This window comes from Pongo abelii, chromosome 16, assembly GCF_028885655.2.
Source record: "Pongo abelii isolate AG06213 chromosome 16, NHGRI_mPonAbe1-v2.0_pri, whole genome shotgun sequence".
Classification (NCBI taxonomy): domain Eukaryota; kingdom Metazoa; phylum Chordata; class Mammalia; order Primates; family Hominidae; genus Pongo; species Pongo abelii.
The window spans coordinates 64,962,019-64,980,432 of record NC_072001.2 but is presented as its reverse complement, the minus strand read 5'-3'; the positions used below and the strand labels follow the sequence as shown (position 1 = coordinate 64,980,432).

The following is an 18,414-nucleotide window of genomic DNA, read 5'->3' as shown; positions in this document are numbered from 1 at the left end:
GTTTTCAGCCAAAAATTTTATAACAGTAACTGGTCTTCTTTTTAAGTTTATGTCTTAGAAAAGCAATTTGTGGTGGTAATTTCTAGTGATGAGAAAAAATACTCGTCATTATTTTGAGGTACTAATGATTGTTCTGTCATAGAGAAACATTGGCAAATTAATATTTGGAATTCTTTTTACTTATGCACTGCCTTAGTACCTCATGGATATACAGAAGTTGCAAATATCCCTGTGGCCAGACCCGGACGACGATTGTATAATGTACGGAATCCCAGTGCCAGTCATTCTGACTCTGTCTTGGTACAAATTGATGCAACTGAAGGGAATAAAGTAATTACCCTTCGCTCTCCTCTACAGGTAATACTTCAGAGTGAATTGTATCCCTTTCAGTGTATCAAGAAATATTAAATCATTTAGCTGAATATAGGAATACAGTAAAACTTCATTAGGTCAATTCTGATTATTCAGAAATAAATAGTAATTATTCAGAAATAAATAGTAAACAGAAATGGCTTCTATTTACTGTCCAGCTTGTGTTGGTAATATTTATTTTAAATGTCTATAGTTTTGTTTACTTAAAGCTCATTTTTGTTGTCTATCTTTTAAGACAAATGTAAAATTAATAAAGCTTTTTTGGTATATTCCTTTAAATATTCAGAACCGAGGATTATTGTAATTGTAGTTAGGAAACATTCCATTCTCTTTGTATGTCACTTGGATTATATTTTTCAAGTTATGTATGAAGGCATATTGGAATGATCTATCCCTCTGAAAAACATTTTAGCATCTTAATCTGTGTAAATATTTTTTCTACTTTTAAGGTTTTATCCAACATTTTTCTTTTTCTGTGTATTACTACAGGTTTCAGCATATGGTCAACAAAAGAACATTTTTTTTCCTACCTGTAATATCAGATAAAAATGAAAAGGTTTCAAATTTTGGACACTGTTATCTTATAGTTTGTTATTTGCTCCAATGCATAACAGACTGTTGTCAAGAAAAGAATTGTACTATTTTTCTCATGATTTTTTACTATCCATTTCTGTTTAGTTATTATACATGATGCATTGAGAAAAGATTGTCGTGGAGAAAAAATGGCTTAAATCTTCAGAGAATAATACATATTTGGAAGATAATATAGACTAATACTAAACATAAGCTTATAATATATGGAGCATTTGAATATCTTAGTTTTCAACTGACATTTAAACATTAAGTTTAATATATTGTAGCCCTTAAATACCCTAAAATTTTTCAATTGCCAATAAAAATATCTTCCAATACTGAGTTTGAAATTTTTTAGATCTAAAAGTATTTGTTTGTGGCTCTCATTTTTTCTTTCGAGCTTACATATCTTTTAAAAAACTTGTATTTTTTTTTTTTGTCCAACAGATCAAAAACCATTTCTCCATTGCATTTATCATCTATAAATTTGTTAAGAATGTTAAGCTATTGGAGCGCATTGGGATAGCCAGACCTGAAGAGGAGTTCCATGTTCCTTTAGATTCATATAGGTAGATACTTCTTAAATGTATTAAACTTTAAATGTATTGAGTTGAGGATTTATATTCTGGAAAATAACTTCATATTTTTATTAACTAAAGATTGGTAAAAGCCAGTTTTAAGACATAATTTAGTCTTCCATTGAGAAATACATTTTTATTATCATTGAATTTATCAGGTGAAAATTCCTTATTGTATATTTGATGTCAGGATTTTTCTGAGTATTTTTATTAGATTCCCTTTGTATTTGAAATGAAAATTTTTTTAAGTTGTCTTGTTTACAGAGTTGTTTTTTGTTTGTTTGTTCTTTTCAGAAAGTTCCTCCATAAGTTAGCTATGTGATTTTGGGTGAATTTCCTAACCTTTTTTTTTTAGCCCTGGTTTCCTCATCTGTATATCTGTAAAAACAGGAATAATAGCACCTATCTTGTAGAGTTGTCAGGAAGATTTAATGAGATTCTTTTTTTTTAAGTTCTGGATCAAAACTTTATTGTCAGTGTTTCCTCTTTCTGCAGATGTCAATTGTTCATCCAGCCAGCTGGAATCTTAGAGCATCAGTACAAGGAATCTACCACTTATATTTCTTGGAAGGAAGAACTTCATAGGAGCAGGGAAGTCAGATGCATGTTGCAGTGTCCATCAGTAGAAGTCAGCTTCTTACCTCTCATAGTGAATACAGTTGCTCTGCCTGATGAATTAAGCTACATATGTACACATGGGGAAGACTGGGATGTAGCTTACATTATTCATCTTTATCCTTCTCTCACTTTGCGGAATCTTCTCCCATATTCTCTAAGATATTTACTTGAGGTATGTCTCTTGCATTTTGTTTGATTTTTGTTGTTGCACAGAGTAAATTCTGATTTTGTTTTATGGTATTTTTAAGTGAGGTCAGTGTTTTATATAGCGTATGTGTAATGTGTAATGCCTTCATAATATTAATGATAGCAAAAACTGGCATAACATTTACTATGTGCCAGGAACTGCTCTGTGTGCTTTACATGTATTCGCCTATTTACTGTTTATAATAACCTCCTGATGTAGGTACTATTATTAGGCCCATTTTACACATAAGAAAACTGAGTTGAAAATGGGTTAAGTGACTGGCTCAAGGTCCCATAGCTAGGAAGTGGTGGAGCTGGGATTTGAACCTAGGCAGTTTGGCTTTTTGATCCCTGCCTCTTTACTGTATCTTCCTTAAATTAAGAAGCATGATCATCTGTTTATTAATTAAGTAAAATTCCATTAACTAAAAGATAGGAAAAAATGAGAAAATATTTCATCTTAGTTTAAAGTTTTTATTTTAAAGTCAATATTGTGATTATTTCTTCAAGATTCTATTGAAAATAAACCTTGGAAAATAAAAAAATAATTACTGTCTGTCTTAAGAAGTAATAAAGATTTTCTAGTAATGGTATATGATGAATATTTTAAAATTTCTGTATGGCAGTATATTTTAAAATACAAAAATCTGGAAAGTGTTTGGAACCTACATGTTTTTTTATCTGACAATGAGCCATTCCTGAATTGTGGAGACAAAAATTAATTAAACGAATTGAATAGTATTTATATAAGAGTATTTTATAAGAATTAAATAGTATTTATGTAAGAGGAGATTTTTACTAAGGAAACATGGTTTATATGTTATTATTCATTTTTCAAATAATGCCACCTTACTTAGATAACTCGTCAGAGTAACTTTTTACTTTGACGAGTAAATAAGAATAATTTTCTTATTCCATTCATATGGGAACCATTAGGCATGGTCTATAATTACGGGATAAAACTGAAGGCCAGGCAGTTAAGTGGCTCATTTAATGACATAGCTCTAATGGACAACAGCCAGGCTTCCTGAATCTAGTCTTTGACTCTTGATATAGACCTGATTTTTTCACAAAACTGATGGCTATTAGTCTCCTAATGGCCAAAGTCAGTTTCTGCCTGTGGCTATGGTGTAGTGTTTTCTTTTTAGTCCATAGTGAGTACTGGACATTTGTAATATGTAAGCATGGTACTTCACAGAAGACTTAGCAGTTTACATGCATCTGGTAGGTTATTTAGCATTTGTGAAAAATAAGAATTTTGTTATTTCAGAGGTTTTAAAAAGTTACTCAGCAAATTTTTGTTTGTTTTTAGGGAACAGCAGAAACTCATGAGCTGGCAGAAGGCAGTACTGCTGATGTTCTGCATTCGAGAATCAGTGGTGAAATAATGGAATTAGTCCTGGTGAAATACCAGGGCAAAAACTGGAATGGACATTTCCGCATACGTGATACACTTCCAGAATTCTTTCCTGTGTGTTTTTCTTCTGACTCTACAGAAGTGACAACAGTCGACCTGTCAGTCCACGTCGGGAGAATTGGCAGCCGGATGGTGCTGTCTGTCTTCAGTCCCTATTGGTTAATCAACAAGACTACCCGGGTTCTCCAGTATCGTTCAGAAGATATTCATGTGAAACATCCAGCTGATTTCAGGGATATTATTTTATTTTCTTTCAAGAAGAAGAACATTTTTACTAAAAATAAGGTGCGGTTTTGTTCACATAGTAAGTTAAAGCAGATAAATTCCTAATCTAGAAACTTGGGAGTCATTTGTCTTCCCTAAAACCATGCTAACCTATTTGCTAAACGCCATTGGTATGAATTAGGTTCAAGGAGACTTAAGCATAATCAAGTGGGATATTAGGAACTAATAGGTTTCCTGAGACTGAGTTGCCCTTTTCTCCAATGCCTATAGAGTTACCTCTGTTCTTGAAGTAGTAGTAGTAGTGGTATAGTAGATAGAATAGCTTGAATTTACGTACTTTACCAGTGATGAAATGGCATTTCTAGAGATGTAACCATTAAATTTGGCATATATTAGTTGAGCCTTCCTGTGTGTGAAGCACTCAGGCAGGCCTTTGGGAGAGAAACCTAATGCCTAAGCCTCATCCTTTATGCTCTGGTCCCTTCTTTCTTCTTCAGGCTCACGTTTTGGTATCCCTCACTACACACTTTCCCAAGGACTCACCTCTAGGCTTTTGTATATGCTGCACCCTTTGCCTACAATGCCTCTTACCCTGTTTTTTTTCTGTCTTCCTCATCGTTCCTGTTTATCTGCTGTTCATCCTTTGGCATTCTGCTCAAGGCTGATATGTATGAAGATTTTCTAACAATTTAAAATGGGCCTAGACATCCCATCCGTGTTCGTACAGGAGTACTGGTTCTCAAATTTCAGTGTACATTATTAGAATCACCTAAAGGTTTTTTTTTTTTTTTGAGACGGAGTTTTGGCCACGCTCGGTGGCTCATGCCTGTAATCCCAGCCAGCACTTTGGGAGGCTGAGGCTGGCGGATCACCTGAGGTCAGGAGTTCGAGACCAGCCTGGCCAACCTGGTGAAACCCTGTCTATACTAAAAATACAAAAATTAGCTGGGCGTGGTGGCAGATGCCTGTAATCCCAGCTACTCGGGTGGCTGAGGCAGGAGAATCACTTGAACCCAGGAGGCAGAGGTTGCAGTCAGCTGAGATCGCACCATTGCACTCCAGCCTGGGTGATAGAGTGAGACCCCCATCTCAAAAAAAAGAAACGTAGTTTTGTTCTTGTTGCCCAGGCTGGAGTGCAATGGCATAGTCTTGGCTCACTGCAACCTCCGCCTCCCGGGTTCAAGCGAGTCTCCTGCCTCAACCTCCCAAGTAGCTAGGATTACAGGTGCCTGCCACCACACCCTGCTAATTTTTGCATTTTTAGTTGAGATGTGATTTCACCATGTTGGCCAGTCTGGTCTCGAACTCCTGACCTTAGGTGATCTGCCAGCCCGGGCCTCTCAAAATGCTGGGATTACAGGTGTGAGCCACCACGCCTGGCACCTGAAAGGTTTTAAACACTGATTGCTGGGTCCTGTCTGTAGAGTTTGATTCAGTAGGTCTGGGTATGGTTTGAGAATTTGCATTTCCAACAGGTGATGCTTTGGCAGCTCCACTCTCTTTGAGTGTGGATTAACACATGGTATTGTAATTGCTTGTTTATGTGTCTGACCTCTAGTTGTCCTCAAGTTTTTTACAAACTAATTGGGTGGGTGAAGGTGAGATTAATACAAGGGCACAATTTGATCTCTTCTATAAAACTTTATCTAAATCCCAGAACCAGAAGTAAACTATTTATCCTCTCACCTCGATGGCATTTTTTGCCTCTTGCATGGTTCTTATCCCATTGAGTCTTGTATCATAATTTTTCGTATGTATTTCCTAATCTCTCTGTCTAGTTGGAAGCTCATCGAAGACAGGAACTGTGTCCTGCTGTCTGCCATTCTGCCTATCACAATGTCTTTAGTGTCTGCTGAATAATGTTAAAGACATAAATTCTCTATATGCTAAGACGTTAAAAATTTGTTAGCTCTAGATCGTAAGTCTATCACTGGAAAACATCGTTTTGCATTATAATTCTTTTTAAAAACGATACATAATCTCATTGGTATCTAGGTTTACTACACTCATTGCATAGGTGAGTGAGAAAGTCAGAACTTTCTCATTCAAACTTTCTCAGAAAGTTTTTGTTTTATTGTTCCCTAGAGTTTTTTGTGGTTCTGTTACCTGTTTGCAATATGGCTTTGATTATATTTTTCTGTGTCCCACGGTACTAAAGAAATTTCTAGTAGTCCAGCAACTTTCTCTCAAATAAAATTATTATAGTGTTTTAGATTTCTTATATGACGATATGTGCTCTCTGGTATAGGTACAATTAAAAATCTCAACTAGTGCCTGGTCCAGTAGTTTCTCATTGGATACAGTGGGAAGTTATGGGTGTGTGAAGTGTCCTGCCAACAATATGGAGTACCTGGTAAGATTCTGCTTCCTTATTTACCTTTGATTCCATTCACCTTTGCTACAGTTCAACAAACAAGTTGGAATAAACATACATGTGCATGTGTCTTTATAGCAGCATGATTTATAGTCCTTTGGGTATATACCCAGTAATGGGATGGCCGAGTCAAATGGTATTTCTAGTTCTAGATCCCTGAGGAATCGCCACACTGAACTCCAAAATGGTTGAACTAGTTTACAGTCCCACCAACAGTGTAAAAGTGTTCCTATTTCTCCACATCCTCTCCAGCACCTGTTGTTTCCTGACTTTTTAATGATTGCCATTCTAGCTGGTGTGAGATGGTATCTCATTGTGGTTTTGATTTGCATTTCTCTGATGGCCAGTGATGGTGAGCATTTTTTCATGTGTACTATCGCAAGGACAAAAAACCAAACACCGCATGTTCTCACTCATAGGTGGGAATTGAACAATGAGAACACATGGACACAGAAAGGGGAACATCACACTCTGGGGACTGTTGTGGGGTGGGGGGAGGGGGGAGGGATAGCATTAGGAGATATCCCTAATGCTAAATGACGAGTTAGTGGGTGCATCACACCAGCATGGCACATGTATACATATGTAACTAACCTGCACATTGTGCACATGTACCCTAAAACTTAAAGTATAATAATAATGAAAAAACCAAAAAACAAAAAACAAGTTGGCTCCTAAAGTGTACTGAAATTTGAATTTAAAGTGCTAATGTGGAGGGCTGTTATCACTACAAATTTTTATGGTCACTGATACCAGAGCAAAACCTGAATTTGTCTAAGTTTAGGACAGTGAGTTTAATCCATCCAGGTGAGCAACTTGGTAAATATTCACAGTATGCTAGAATCCTTATTCTGTACCACCCCTTGCCAGACATTTCTTAAATCTTAAATTTGACTAGTATGAAAATTTGAATAATCTGATGCCAATTAACCTATTTTATTAATACTTCAAAATTTTTATTTTACTAATAACAGATAACAAAGGCTGTACACTAATTATAAAGCAATTTATGTTTGGAATTTTAAAAAGTAAAGAATGCTAGACATATTAAATCTGTCATTGCAAGTCATTAGTTAAATTACTAATTGATATTTCTTGAATTGTTTCTGATGGAGCCAAACTAAGGAACTACAATTTTTTTTTCTTAGAAGATAATCTTTTGCAGAATGTAACTTATAGTTGCTTTATTTAAGAATTATTATTTTAAAATATTGTAAGAAGTTTGTGTGTGAATGAGGGGATGTGTATATATTTCAAAGACATTGAATAAATTGGAAAATAAGCTTTTTTCCTTTCCACAGGTTGGTGTTAGCATCAAAATGAGCAGTTTCAACCTTTCGCGAATAGTTACCCTGACTCCCTTTTGTACCATTGCAAACAAGTCATCATTAGAACTAGAAGTTGGCGAGATTGCATCTGATGGCTCAATGCCAACTAATAAATGGAACTATATTGCTTCTTCAGAGGTAACATTTTTCTTTGTTACAACTGATTCCTAAAATATACAAATAAATATTGACATCTAAATAAGAATTGTATATACCTCTTTTTCAGACTGTCGTATTTATGTGTTGATATATGACAGCCAGCTTTGAAAGATTTTTTTCTTACTGTATTTTTTAAAAAAGAAGAAAAGTTTTGATAATACACTAGCCCAGTGTAGATCATTAATAGTCTTTTTTCTAATTCTTCCTATATGTGTAGAACGTAGCTATGTACTGTAAAAAGTACATAGAGATTATGTACTATGGTGTCTCCATAGTCAAGATAATGTCTCTGTATTCAAGAAGCTATTATCTTAAAAGAGTCATAAAAGTCTGCATGTGGAGAGATAGCACATGCTAAGTTATAGGTGGTTATAGAATTTCTGAATAGGTGAGCTGGAAATTTCTTTGAAAATTAGCTAAAATTCCGCCCTCTCACTTTACTGAAAAGGAAACTGAGTTTCAGACTTTTCCAAGATTGATAAAGTCATTGGTAGTTGAAATGATGGTGTTATAGATCAAAAGATAAAAGTTTCACAGAAGAGGTGGGATTTGAACTAAGCTCTTCATGCTCAGTAAGATTCGAGGAGGTGAAGCAAATGGGGGAATGTGTACCAGAAGAGGACAGGTGCAAAGATAAGCACTAGTGCTTGATCTTGCCTGAGTTTTCAACCAAATCAGCTGACTCTCAGGATAGTTGAAGGTCACTTTCTACTGTTTAAAGAAAGATTCTAAAGTTACTTAAAAAATATTTGGCAAAAGACTCAAAAGGAAGGATTCCAATTGCAATATAAACAAAGTTAGAGCTCTAAGAGCTGGTCTGTTCAAGGCACTTAGAATGATCTCCATAAACTCAGCAACAAATAAGTGCTTATTTTTTTTTAATCTTTGTGTGGGTTTGATTATAGTAGTATTTTTTATTCAGAAATAGAATTTACCTAGTATTCTGTAACAGAAGGACATTTTGTATTAGGAATGAAATCTTCAGTTTTATAAATAAAACTGAGGCTCAAAGAAGTAAGTATATGGTCTGATATCAAACAACTAGGAGGATGGTGTCAGAACTTCCAGCAAAGTCTGTGGTGTTCTCTCCTCTGCCTTCAATTGTCTTTCTGGTTTATCTATGATTAAGATACTCTGTGAAAGAATTCATCGTGTATTAATGAATTAAAATGGGTATACACAAAAGCAAATGATATTTTAATTTTTAAATATAGTTTTTCAGTAATTAAAATGAATTTTACAATTCTTAATCAGCAGGCTCTTCAGTTTCTCATATTGCAATTATACCATAAATACATATAGACTAATATATCTGTATTCTGATGTGATTTCTTTGGTTTCATCGTCATTATATTGTCAGTAATCTTACTATGAGATGTTGAGGACATATTTTTAGAAACTTCGTAATAATTTCATCAAGATCAGAATCAGAATTGAAAATTTAATTAGGTAATGTCTTATTTATTATATAACAGTATTGTCTTAAGACTGATAATAACTTCTATATTTTTAGTGCCTTCCATTTTGGCCTGAAAATTTGTCAGGCAAACTTTGTGTGAGAGTGGTGGGCTGTGAAGGATCTTCCAAACCATTCTTTTATAACCGACAGGATAATGGCACTTTATTGAGCTTAGAAGATCTGGTAAGTTTTCATATTTTATTTTATTTTTATTTTTATTTATTTAATTTTTTTATTATACTTTAAGTTCTAGGGTACATGTGCACAAAGTGCAGGTTTGTTACATATGTATACATGTGCCATGTTGGTGTGGTGCCCCCATTAACTCGTCATTTACGTTAGGTATGTCTCTTAATGCTATCCCTCCCCTCTCCCCGCACCTCACAACAGGCCCCAGTGTGTGATGTTCCCCTTCCTGTGTCCAAGTGTTCTCATTGTTCAATTCCCACCTATGAGTGAGAACATGCGGTGTTTGGTTTTTTGTCCTTGTGATAGTTTGCTGAGAATGATGGTTTCCAGTGGCACTATTCACAATAGCAAAGACTTGGAACCAACCCAAATGTCCAACAATGATAGACTGGATTAAGAAAATGTGGCATATATACACCATGGAATACTATGCAGCCATAAAAAATGATGAGTTCATGTCCTTTGTAGGGACATAGATGAAGTTTTCATATTTTAAAATAAAATGTCTTTGATTTTTAAAATTTGCTTTGAGATATTTCAGTAAACCATGCTATCAAAATTTACTGGTAATTATTTGAAGGTTCTGCTATATCAATATGTAATGCCAATATATATTTATAACAGATCAGAGCCAGTTTGCTTTTTAGTAAGAACTTAAGAAAACAGGCCGGGTGCAGAGGCTCACGCCTGTAATCCCAGCACTTTGGGAGGCCGAGGCGGGCGGATCATGAGGTCAGGAGTTCGAGACCAGCCTGGCCAATATGGTGAAACCCTATCTCTATTAAAAAGTACAAAAATTAGCTGGGCATGGTGGCACATGCCTGTAATCCCAGCTATTCGGAAGGCTGGAGCAAGAGAATTGGTTGAACCTGGGAGACGGAGGTTGCAGTAACCCGAGATGGCGCCACTGTACTCCAGCCTGGGTGACAGCAAGACTCTGTCTCGAAAAAAAACCAAAGCTTTTGTGTTTTACGTAATATTGAAATTCCATATGTGAGTGTAGATTAAACCAGTACATCAAACATACTTTTTTCTTTTCTACAATAGAATGGGGGTATCTTGGTGGATGTAAACACTGCCGAACATTCAACTGTCATAACTTTTTCTGATTACCATGAGGGATCTGCACCTGCCTTGATAATGAACCATACACCATGGGACATCCTCACATACAAACAGAGGTATGAGAAAAAAGGGTTAATGGGAAATACTTTTATTGGTTCACAGTAACTAGTGGGAAACACTTTGGTTTCATATTCAAAATGTTTTTAGATTTTAGAAAGGTGATATGGAACACCTGGTGTTTATGTCTAATACCCTTACATGTTTTGAGATAACACTCTGTAAACACATTAATATTTCTGCAGCAAAACTGATGAATATTCACATCAAATGGGATAAATAGAAATTATTAATAGTTTCATATCAATTCAGGTCAGGTTTTGCTGCCAAATGAGTTTTGACACCAAATTTCCAGAAAAATCTTTGGGCTTTTAGAGCTTTTTAAATTTCAAAATGGCAGATAAGGGAGTGAACCTGTTTAAGTATTCCCTTTCCTGGTAATCTGGTAACGCTCAGTGAACCTCTTCCTATAAATCTGTATTTAGTTTTTTTGGGTAGGGATAGTAGAAGGTTGAATGAGGAGACGATGAGTAGATAGTGGTGTTGAATGTATATCATTGGCTGATAGGAATTTCATTGTTCTTGCCTTTGCTGTCATTTGTTTTGGATGATGTCATTATTTAATGGTAGAGAATTTAAGCCCTTAAAATATCGAATAATTTTATTTATAAAATTATATATATTTATATTAACATGTATATATGTGTATATATTCATGCATATATACACACATATAAATGTATGTATATATGTAAATTTCTTAAAGATTTCCCTAGTCTTAACTCTAATGGAGTGAATCCAGTGAGAGACTTAAAAGTACAGATTAGGATTAAAACCTAGTTGGATTACTTTTTTTCTCCCAGTTCTCTGGAATATTTTTTGCATTAAATGGACAAATACTTCTTAAATTGTAATAATCAATTTTAAAATCTCCTGGGAGTCTTGTTAAGATGCAGATTTTGACTCAGTAGGTTTTGGATGGGGCCCAGGACTTTGCCTTTCCTGCAAGACCCCAGGTAATACTTATTCTGCCTGTTTACAGGACCACACTTTGTGTAGTAACAGTGTGAACATAATTTTTTTGTTGCTGTGACCCATAATATATCTTAAGTATTGTATTTGATTAAAAAGCTTAACTGGTCACAGTAATGCATACCTCTAGTCACAGCTACTTGAGAGGCTTGGGTAGGAGCATCTCATGAGCCCAGGAGTTTGAGGCTGTAGTGCAATATGATCTTGCCTGTGAATGAACACTGCATTCCAGCCTGGGAAACAGGGAGACCCTGTCTCTAAAAAATATGTTTAAATTTAAGCACTGAATAGAAGTTCTTCTGCTACTAAAGATATTTACTCTTCACAGCCATTTCCACGGGTGGACTCTGATCTGGCAATCTGTTTACCCTAATGAATTCCATTGATATGATTCCACTTGGATCAATTCCGAGTGCATTGAAGCTTCAGAAAGGGCAATATTCTGTTTCCCCGAGCTTAAAAACCATTAGTTTATTAGATATTTTAGGGTACTTGTTTTTAGGTAGAGTTGTGTTTTATTAACCAAAGCAATTTTGTAGGACTTTTGTGCTAATCCCTTCCTCGGTAAACTACAAGTTTGAGTTTCTTATCTCCAAGATATTCTGATTTTCTCTCTGTTCATTGTGTTTTAGTGGGTCACCAGAAGAAATGGTCTTGCTGCCAAGACAGGCTCGACTTTTTGCCTGGGCAGATCCTACTGGTACCAGAAAACTTACATGGACATATGCAGCAAATGTTGGGGAACATGATCTGTTAAAGGTATCATTTGATGTGAATGAGTGCTATATGAGTTACCTGACAGTGAAGGAAGTAGAGAAGCTATCTTCACTGACTCCTTGTCCTAACTGAACTAAAAGTGAATTGGAAGTATTTCCAGAATAAGTAGCTTTTGGACTTTAGATGGCAAATACTGTAGTTCAAACCAGTATATTACCTTAGATCAATCAAAGTAATTTATTTACAATTTAAAAAATAGACCTGCTTTATCTTGCCTATGTAAAGCACCTTTTTAATTAATTTACCTATTTTAAAAGGAAGCCATTGTAGGACTAAGTTAAAAACAACTTTATTTTGAACATACCTATGCCACTTTTGGCTATGAGTTTTTAAAGCTTGTTTTCCTAAGCACAGCTATATATTTTGTTAATTAATGAAGTCTGATAGTATGCAAATTATCGCATGTCAGAAATATAGTGAAATATTTATCGAAACAATATTTAGGTAGCTGAGTTGATTAAATATGTTATTTTTTAGACTCTTAGCCTCTGAAAGGGCCCAAAGAATTCATATACCATTCTCCCATCTGATATAGGAATTACTCCTGCATTGTAATATATCATCCAGTTTCTGTATGAATATATTCCATGATGAAAGAGTTTAAATTGTGTCATTGTCCGTTGTTCACTTGTCTAATAATGCCAGCTGTTAAAAGGCTTTCTTGACTTTTGCTTTAAAATGGTAATTGGCCAGTAGTTACTGAATTATCCTCATTTCTTCTCTCCTTACATTTGATACTACTCAGCAACTGTAGCTCCCAGTAAGTAGCATATAGATACTAGAGAGAAGGTAGCAATGACATTCTGGAGGAGGATATAAAAGTCTGTGTATAGATGCAGATCCGGGAAGAATTCTGTTAACAGCATGGTCAGGGATTTCAGTTTTTAATGTTTCTCTTCTATTTGGTGTTAGAGAATGAGGCAGTAGGAAGAGAGGGTGATTCCACCTCAGTCAGCAGATAGTCTGCCACGTATTGAAAATTGAGCTATAAGGAAGGAAATCGTTCATGTCCTTGTCCACTCAGTTGATCAAAGAAGGGAGTTCTGCTTAGGCCCAAGTGGACATGACAGGGGAGTTCAAAGAAAATCATACATTGTTGGCAAACACTAGGTTTACACAGATCTTTCCTCATTTAAGTATGATAAACAGAAAAAAACCCAACATGGGCTTTATGAAAAAAATACTTCATTAGAAAAAGGTAGCGTTATCCTGTTGATTCAGAAGGTAGTTATACCTCTGAAAAATTTTTTACTACAGGACCAGAAGAAGCATTTCGAAATGTATGCCTGGCATCCTCAACTAAGTTAGAAAGACATGACAACTATGAAATAAGAGAAAGCAAGGTGAAATAAAAGATAAAGACAGCAAAATAAAGTGTAAGGGGAGAGGGGAAACTGTATTCTGTGCATACTATATATTTAGATCCCATTTAATCCTAAATTTTATTAGAGAAATGACAAAGATTATATCTTTTTAAAAAAGCTATCAATTAGTAGAACTCAAATCAGTGAGAAAGGAATTCAAAACAATGAGAAAATGAAAATAAGTAAAACTTTGCTGTTATAGTAAAAGAAAGAAACCTAAGAAAGTATATAATAAATGACATACATTTTATTGAGGACATATCATATATTAATGCTTTTTATATATTATCACTAATTCTTATGATAGGAATTTTGAACTGCTAGTTGGAATTCAAAATCAGATCTGACTTCAAAGTCTGTGAACTTTTTCTGTTAGACCATGCTTCCCATCAGTTATGTCAGTAAATGAAAATGGTTTAAATTATATTAAAAGATAAAAACATTCAGATTAAATTAAAAAATAAGATTTAACTGTAAGTTGTTTACAAGACTTCTCTTTCAGCCAAGCTAACGGAAAATTGTAACCATGAAGATAGATGGTAAAGATTTAACAAGCAAATGGAAGCAAAAAGAAAGTAAAGTTGTTGATTTTAATTTCTTTCTTTTTAAAAATTCATACATAATAGTTGTACATTTTGGGGGGTACATGTGATATTTTGATACATACATAAAATGTGCAATAATCAAATTGGAGTAATTGGCGTATCTATCACCTGAAACATTTCTCTTTATGTTGGGAACATTCCAAATCTTCTCTTCTAGCTGTTTTGAGCTATAGAATACATTATTGTTAACTATAGTAACCCTACTGTACTAGCTAACACAACAAGATCTTACTCCTTCTGACTATATTTTTGTACCCATTAACCAACTTCTCTTGTTCCCTCCCATCCCCTTCTCATCCTTTGGTAACCAACATCAACTCTCTATAAAATAAAATACACTTTTTTTTTTTAGCTCCCACATGTGAATGAGAACATGTGCTATTTGTCTTTCTGTACCTGACTGACTTCACTTAACATAATGACCTCCAGTCCTATCCATATTGCTGCAAATGACAGGATTTCAGTCATTTTTATTACTGAATAATATTCCATTCTGTATATATAGCATATTTTCTTTATCCATTCATCTATTGATGGACATTTAGGTTGGTTCCATATCTCAGCTATTGTGAATAGTGTTGCAATAAATATGGGACTGCAGATATCCCTTCAATATTCTGATTTCCTTTCATTGGGATATATACCAAGCAGTGGAATTGTGGATTATAGTTCTGTTTTTAGTTTTTTGAGGAAACTCCATACTGTTTTCCATGTAGCTCTACTACTTTACATTCCCATCAACACTGTACAAGTGTTTCCCTTTCTCCACTTCCGTGCCAGCATCTCTCTCTTTTTTTTTTTTTTTTTAATTAAAGCCTCTAACTGGGGTGAGATAATCTCATTGTGGTTTTGACTTGCATTTCCCTGGTGTTTAGTGATGTTGAACATTTCTTCATATACATGTTTGCCATTGTATGTCTTCTTTTGAGATATGCCTCTTCAGATCTTTTGCCCGTTTTTAAATCAGATTTTTTTTTTTTTTTTTTAAGGAATTCAAAACACTCCACCAAGCTTGTGGAGTGTTTTGAGTTCTTTGTATTTTCTGGTTATTAATCTCTTCTTAGACAGATAGTTTGCAAATAATTTCTCTCTTTCGGTATGTTGTCTCTACTTTGTTGATTGTTTCCTTTGCTGTGCAGCCTTTTAGCTTAACGTAATCCTGTATGTTTGTTTTCACTTGTGTTGATTGTGCTTTTGAGGTCTTATCCAAGAAGTCTTCACCTAGACCAATGTCCCAAAGCATTTCCCCAGTGTTTTCTTTAAATAGTTCTATGGTATCAGGTCCTAGATTTAAGTCTGTAATCTATTTCAGTTTCATTTTTGCATATGGCAAGAGGTAGGGGTCTAGTTTAATTCTCCTGCATCATATGGTTATCCAGTTTTCCCAGCACCATTTGTTGAAGACACTGTCTTTTTCCAGTATATTCTCTTGCCGCCTTTGTTGAAGATGAGTTGGCTGTAAATGCATGGATTTATTTCCGGGTTCTCTATTTTGTTCCATTGGTCTGTTTTTATGCCACTGCCACGATGTTTTGGTTACTATAACTTTGGTATATTTTGAAGTCAGTTAGTGTGATGTGTTCAGCTTTATTCTTTTTGCTCAGGATTACTTTGGCTATTCAGGTTCCATATGAATTTTAGGTTTTCTCTGTTTATGTGAAGAATATCATTGGTATTTTGATAGGGATTGCATTGGTCTTGTAGATGGCTTTGGGTAGTAGAGACATTTTAACAATATTAAATTCTTATAAACCATGAATAAGGGATATCTTTCTATTTTTTGGTGTCCTATTTCATTTTTTTCATTAGTGTTTCATAGCTTTATACATTTTGGTCAAATCTTATTCCTAGGTATTTTATATATTTTTTGTAGCTATTGTAAATGGTATTGCTTTCTTGATTTCTTTTTTAGTTTGTTTGTCGTTGGCATAAAGCTATGCAATTGATTTTTTTTCTGGAGACAGGGTCTCGCTGTATCACCTGGGCTGGAGTGCAGTGGTGTGATCATGGTTTACTCCAGCCTCAACCTCCCAGGCTCAAGTAATTCTCCCTTCAGTCTCTCAAATATCAGGGACTACGGTTGTGTACCACAAAGCCCAGCTTTTTTTTTTTTTTTTTCTGTAGAGACAGAGTCTCGCCATGTTGCCCAGGCTGGTCTCAAATTCCTGAGGTCAAGCCATTCACCTGCCTTGGCCTCTGAAAGTGCTAGGATTGCAGGCATGAGCCACTGTGCCCAGCCATTTGATTTTAATATATTGATTTTGTATCCTGCAACTTTACCAAATTTATCCGTTTTAACAGGTTTTTTCTTTTTTTTAATGTGTGTGGAGTCTTTAGGTTTTTCTAAATGTAATATCATGTTGCTTGTGAACAAGGATAATTTGACTTTTTTTTTTTTCAAATTTGGGTGCCCTTTTTTTCTTTCTCTTGCCTGAGGGCTTTGACTAGGACTTCACTGTGTGAAATAAAAATGGTGAAAGTGGGCGTCTTTGTCTTGTTCTAGATCTTAGAGGAAAGGCTTTCAAATTTTCCCTCTTCAGTATGATGTTAGCTGTGGGTTCGTTATGTATAGTCTTTATCATTTTGAGATATGTTCCTTCTGTACCTAGTTTGTTGAGAGCTTTTTTCATAAAGCAATATCAAATTTTGTCAAATGCTTTTTTAGCATCTGTTGAAATGATCACATGGTTTTTGTCCTTGATTCTGTTAATGTCATGTGTCATGTTAATTTGCTTATGTTGAACCATCCTTGCATCTCTAGGATGAATCTCACTTGATCATAGTGATGGATCTTTTTAATGTGTTATTGCATTCAGTTTGCTGGTATTTTGTTGAGGATTGTAGTTGTTGTTGTATCTTTGTCTGGTTTTAGTAATAGGTTAATGCTGGCCTTTGTAAAATGAGTTTAGAAGTATTCCCTGCTCTGCAGTTTTTTTTTGAAGAGTTTGAGTAGAATGGTTATTAGTTCATTTTTTAAGTGTTCGGTAGAATTCAGCAGTGAAGCCATCAGGTCCTTGGCTTTTCTTTGAGGGAAGACTTTTTATTATTGCTTTGATCTTGTTACTTGTTAATGGTCTGCTCAGGCTTTGTGTTTCTTTTAAAATAATTTTAAAAAATTGACACAATTGCACATACTTATGATATTGTGCTATATCTGTAATATATAGTGATTAGATCATGGTAGTTAACATATTCATATCTCAAATATTTATCATTTCTTTGTGTTAGGAACATTCAATATCCTTTTTCTAGCTGTATGAAAGTATATAATAATATTGTTAACTGTAGTCATCCTACAATGCTATAGAACACTAGAACTGAGTCCTCCTATCTTGCTGTAATTTTGTATCTCCTTTAAGAAATCTTTCCCTATCCCCCCTTCTCCCTATCCTTCCCAGTCTCTAGTATCTGCTGTTCTAATTTTTACTTCTGTGAGACCAACTGTTTTTTAGCTACCACATATGAGTGAGAATGTGCAGTGTTTAACTTTCTGTTCCTGGCTTATTTCACTTAACATGATGTCTTCCAATTAGGTTTTCTGTTTCTTCAGGGTTCATTATTAGTAGACTGTATGTGTCCAGAAATTTATCTCTGTCTTCTCTGTTTTCCAGTTTGTTGGCAGATAGTTGTTCAAAATAGTCTCTAATGATCCTTTTGTATTTCCTTGGTATCAATTGTTATGTCTCCTTATTCATGTCTGATTTTATTGATTTGAGGTCTTCTCTTTTTTTGTAGTCTAGCTAAAAGTTTGTCCATTTTATCTTTTCAAAAAACTTTTTGTTTCATTGATCTTTTGTATTTTTTTGTCTCAATTTTATTTATTTCTGCTGTGATCTTTGTTATTTTTTCCTTCTACTAATTTTGGTTTTGGTTTATTCTTGCTTTTCTAGATTCTTAAGGTGTACTGTTAGGTTGTTCATTTGAAATCTTTCTACTTTTTTGATATAGGCATTTATTGCTGTAAACTTCCCTCTTAGTGCTGCTTTTGGTGTATCCTATAGATTTTGATATATTGTGTTAACATTTTCATTTGTTT

The 18,414-nt window shown here is 34.7% G+C and overlaps 1 protein-coding gene across 6 annotated transcripts in view; it reads left to right on the top strand.

Annotated features, from left to right (window-relative positions):
* Positions 1–18,414, top strand: part of VPS13C (vacuolar protein sorting 13 homolog C) — a 199,812-nt gene that overhangs the window by 133,689 nt on the left and 47,709 nt on the right. For all 6 annotated transcript variants that reach the window (XM_002825516.4, XM_054531580.2, XM_054531581.2 and 3 more), the window contains 9 exons: positions 197–357; positions 1,393–1,514; positions 2,019–2,313; positions 3,640–4,029; positions 6,218–6,322; positions 7,645–7,809; positions 9,344–9,472; positions 10,526–10,659; positions 12,265–12,391. In XM_002825516.4, the coding sequence (XP_002825562.2) occupies positions 197–357; positions 1,393–1,514; positions 2,019–2,313; positions 3,640–4,029; positions 6,218–6,322; positions 7,645–7,809; positions 9,344–9,472; positions 10,526–10,659; positions 12,265–12,391 (1,628 nt within the window). The remainder of the gene's footprint in view (positions 1–196; positions 358–1,392; positions 1,515–2,018; positions 2,314–3,639; positions 4,030–6,217; positions 6,323–7,644; positions 7,810–9,343; positions 9,473–10,525; positions 10,660–12,264; positions 12,392–18,414) is intronic.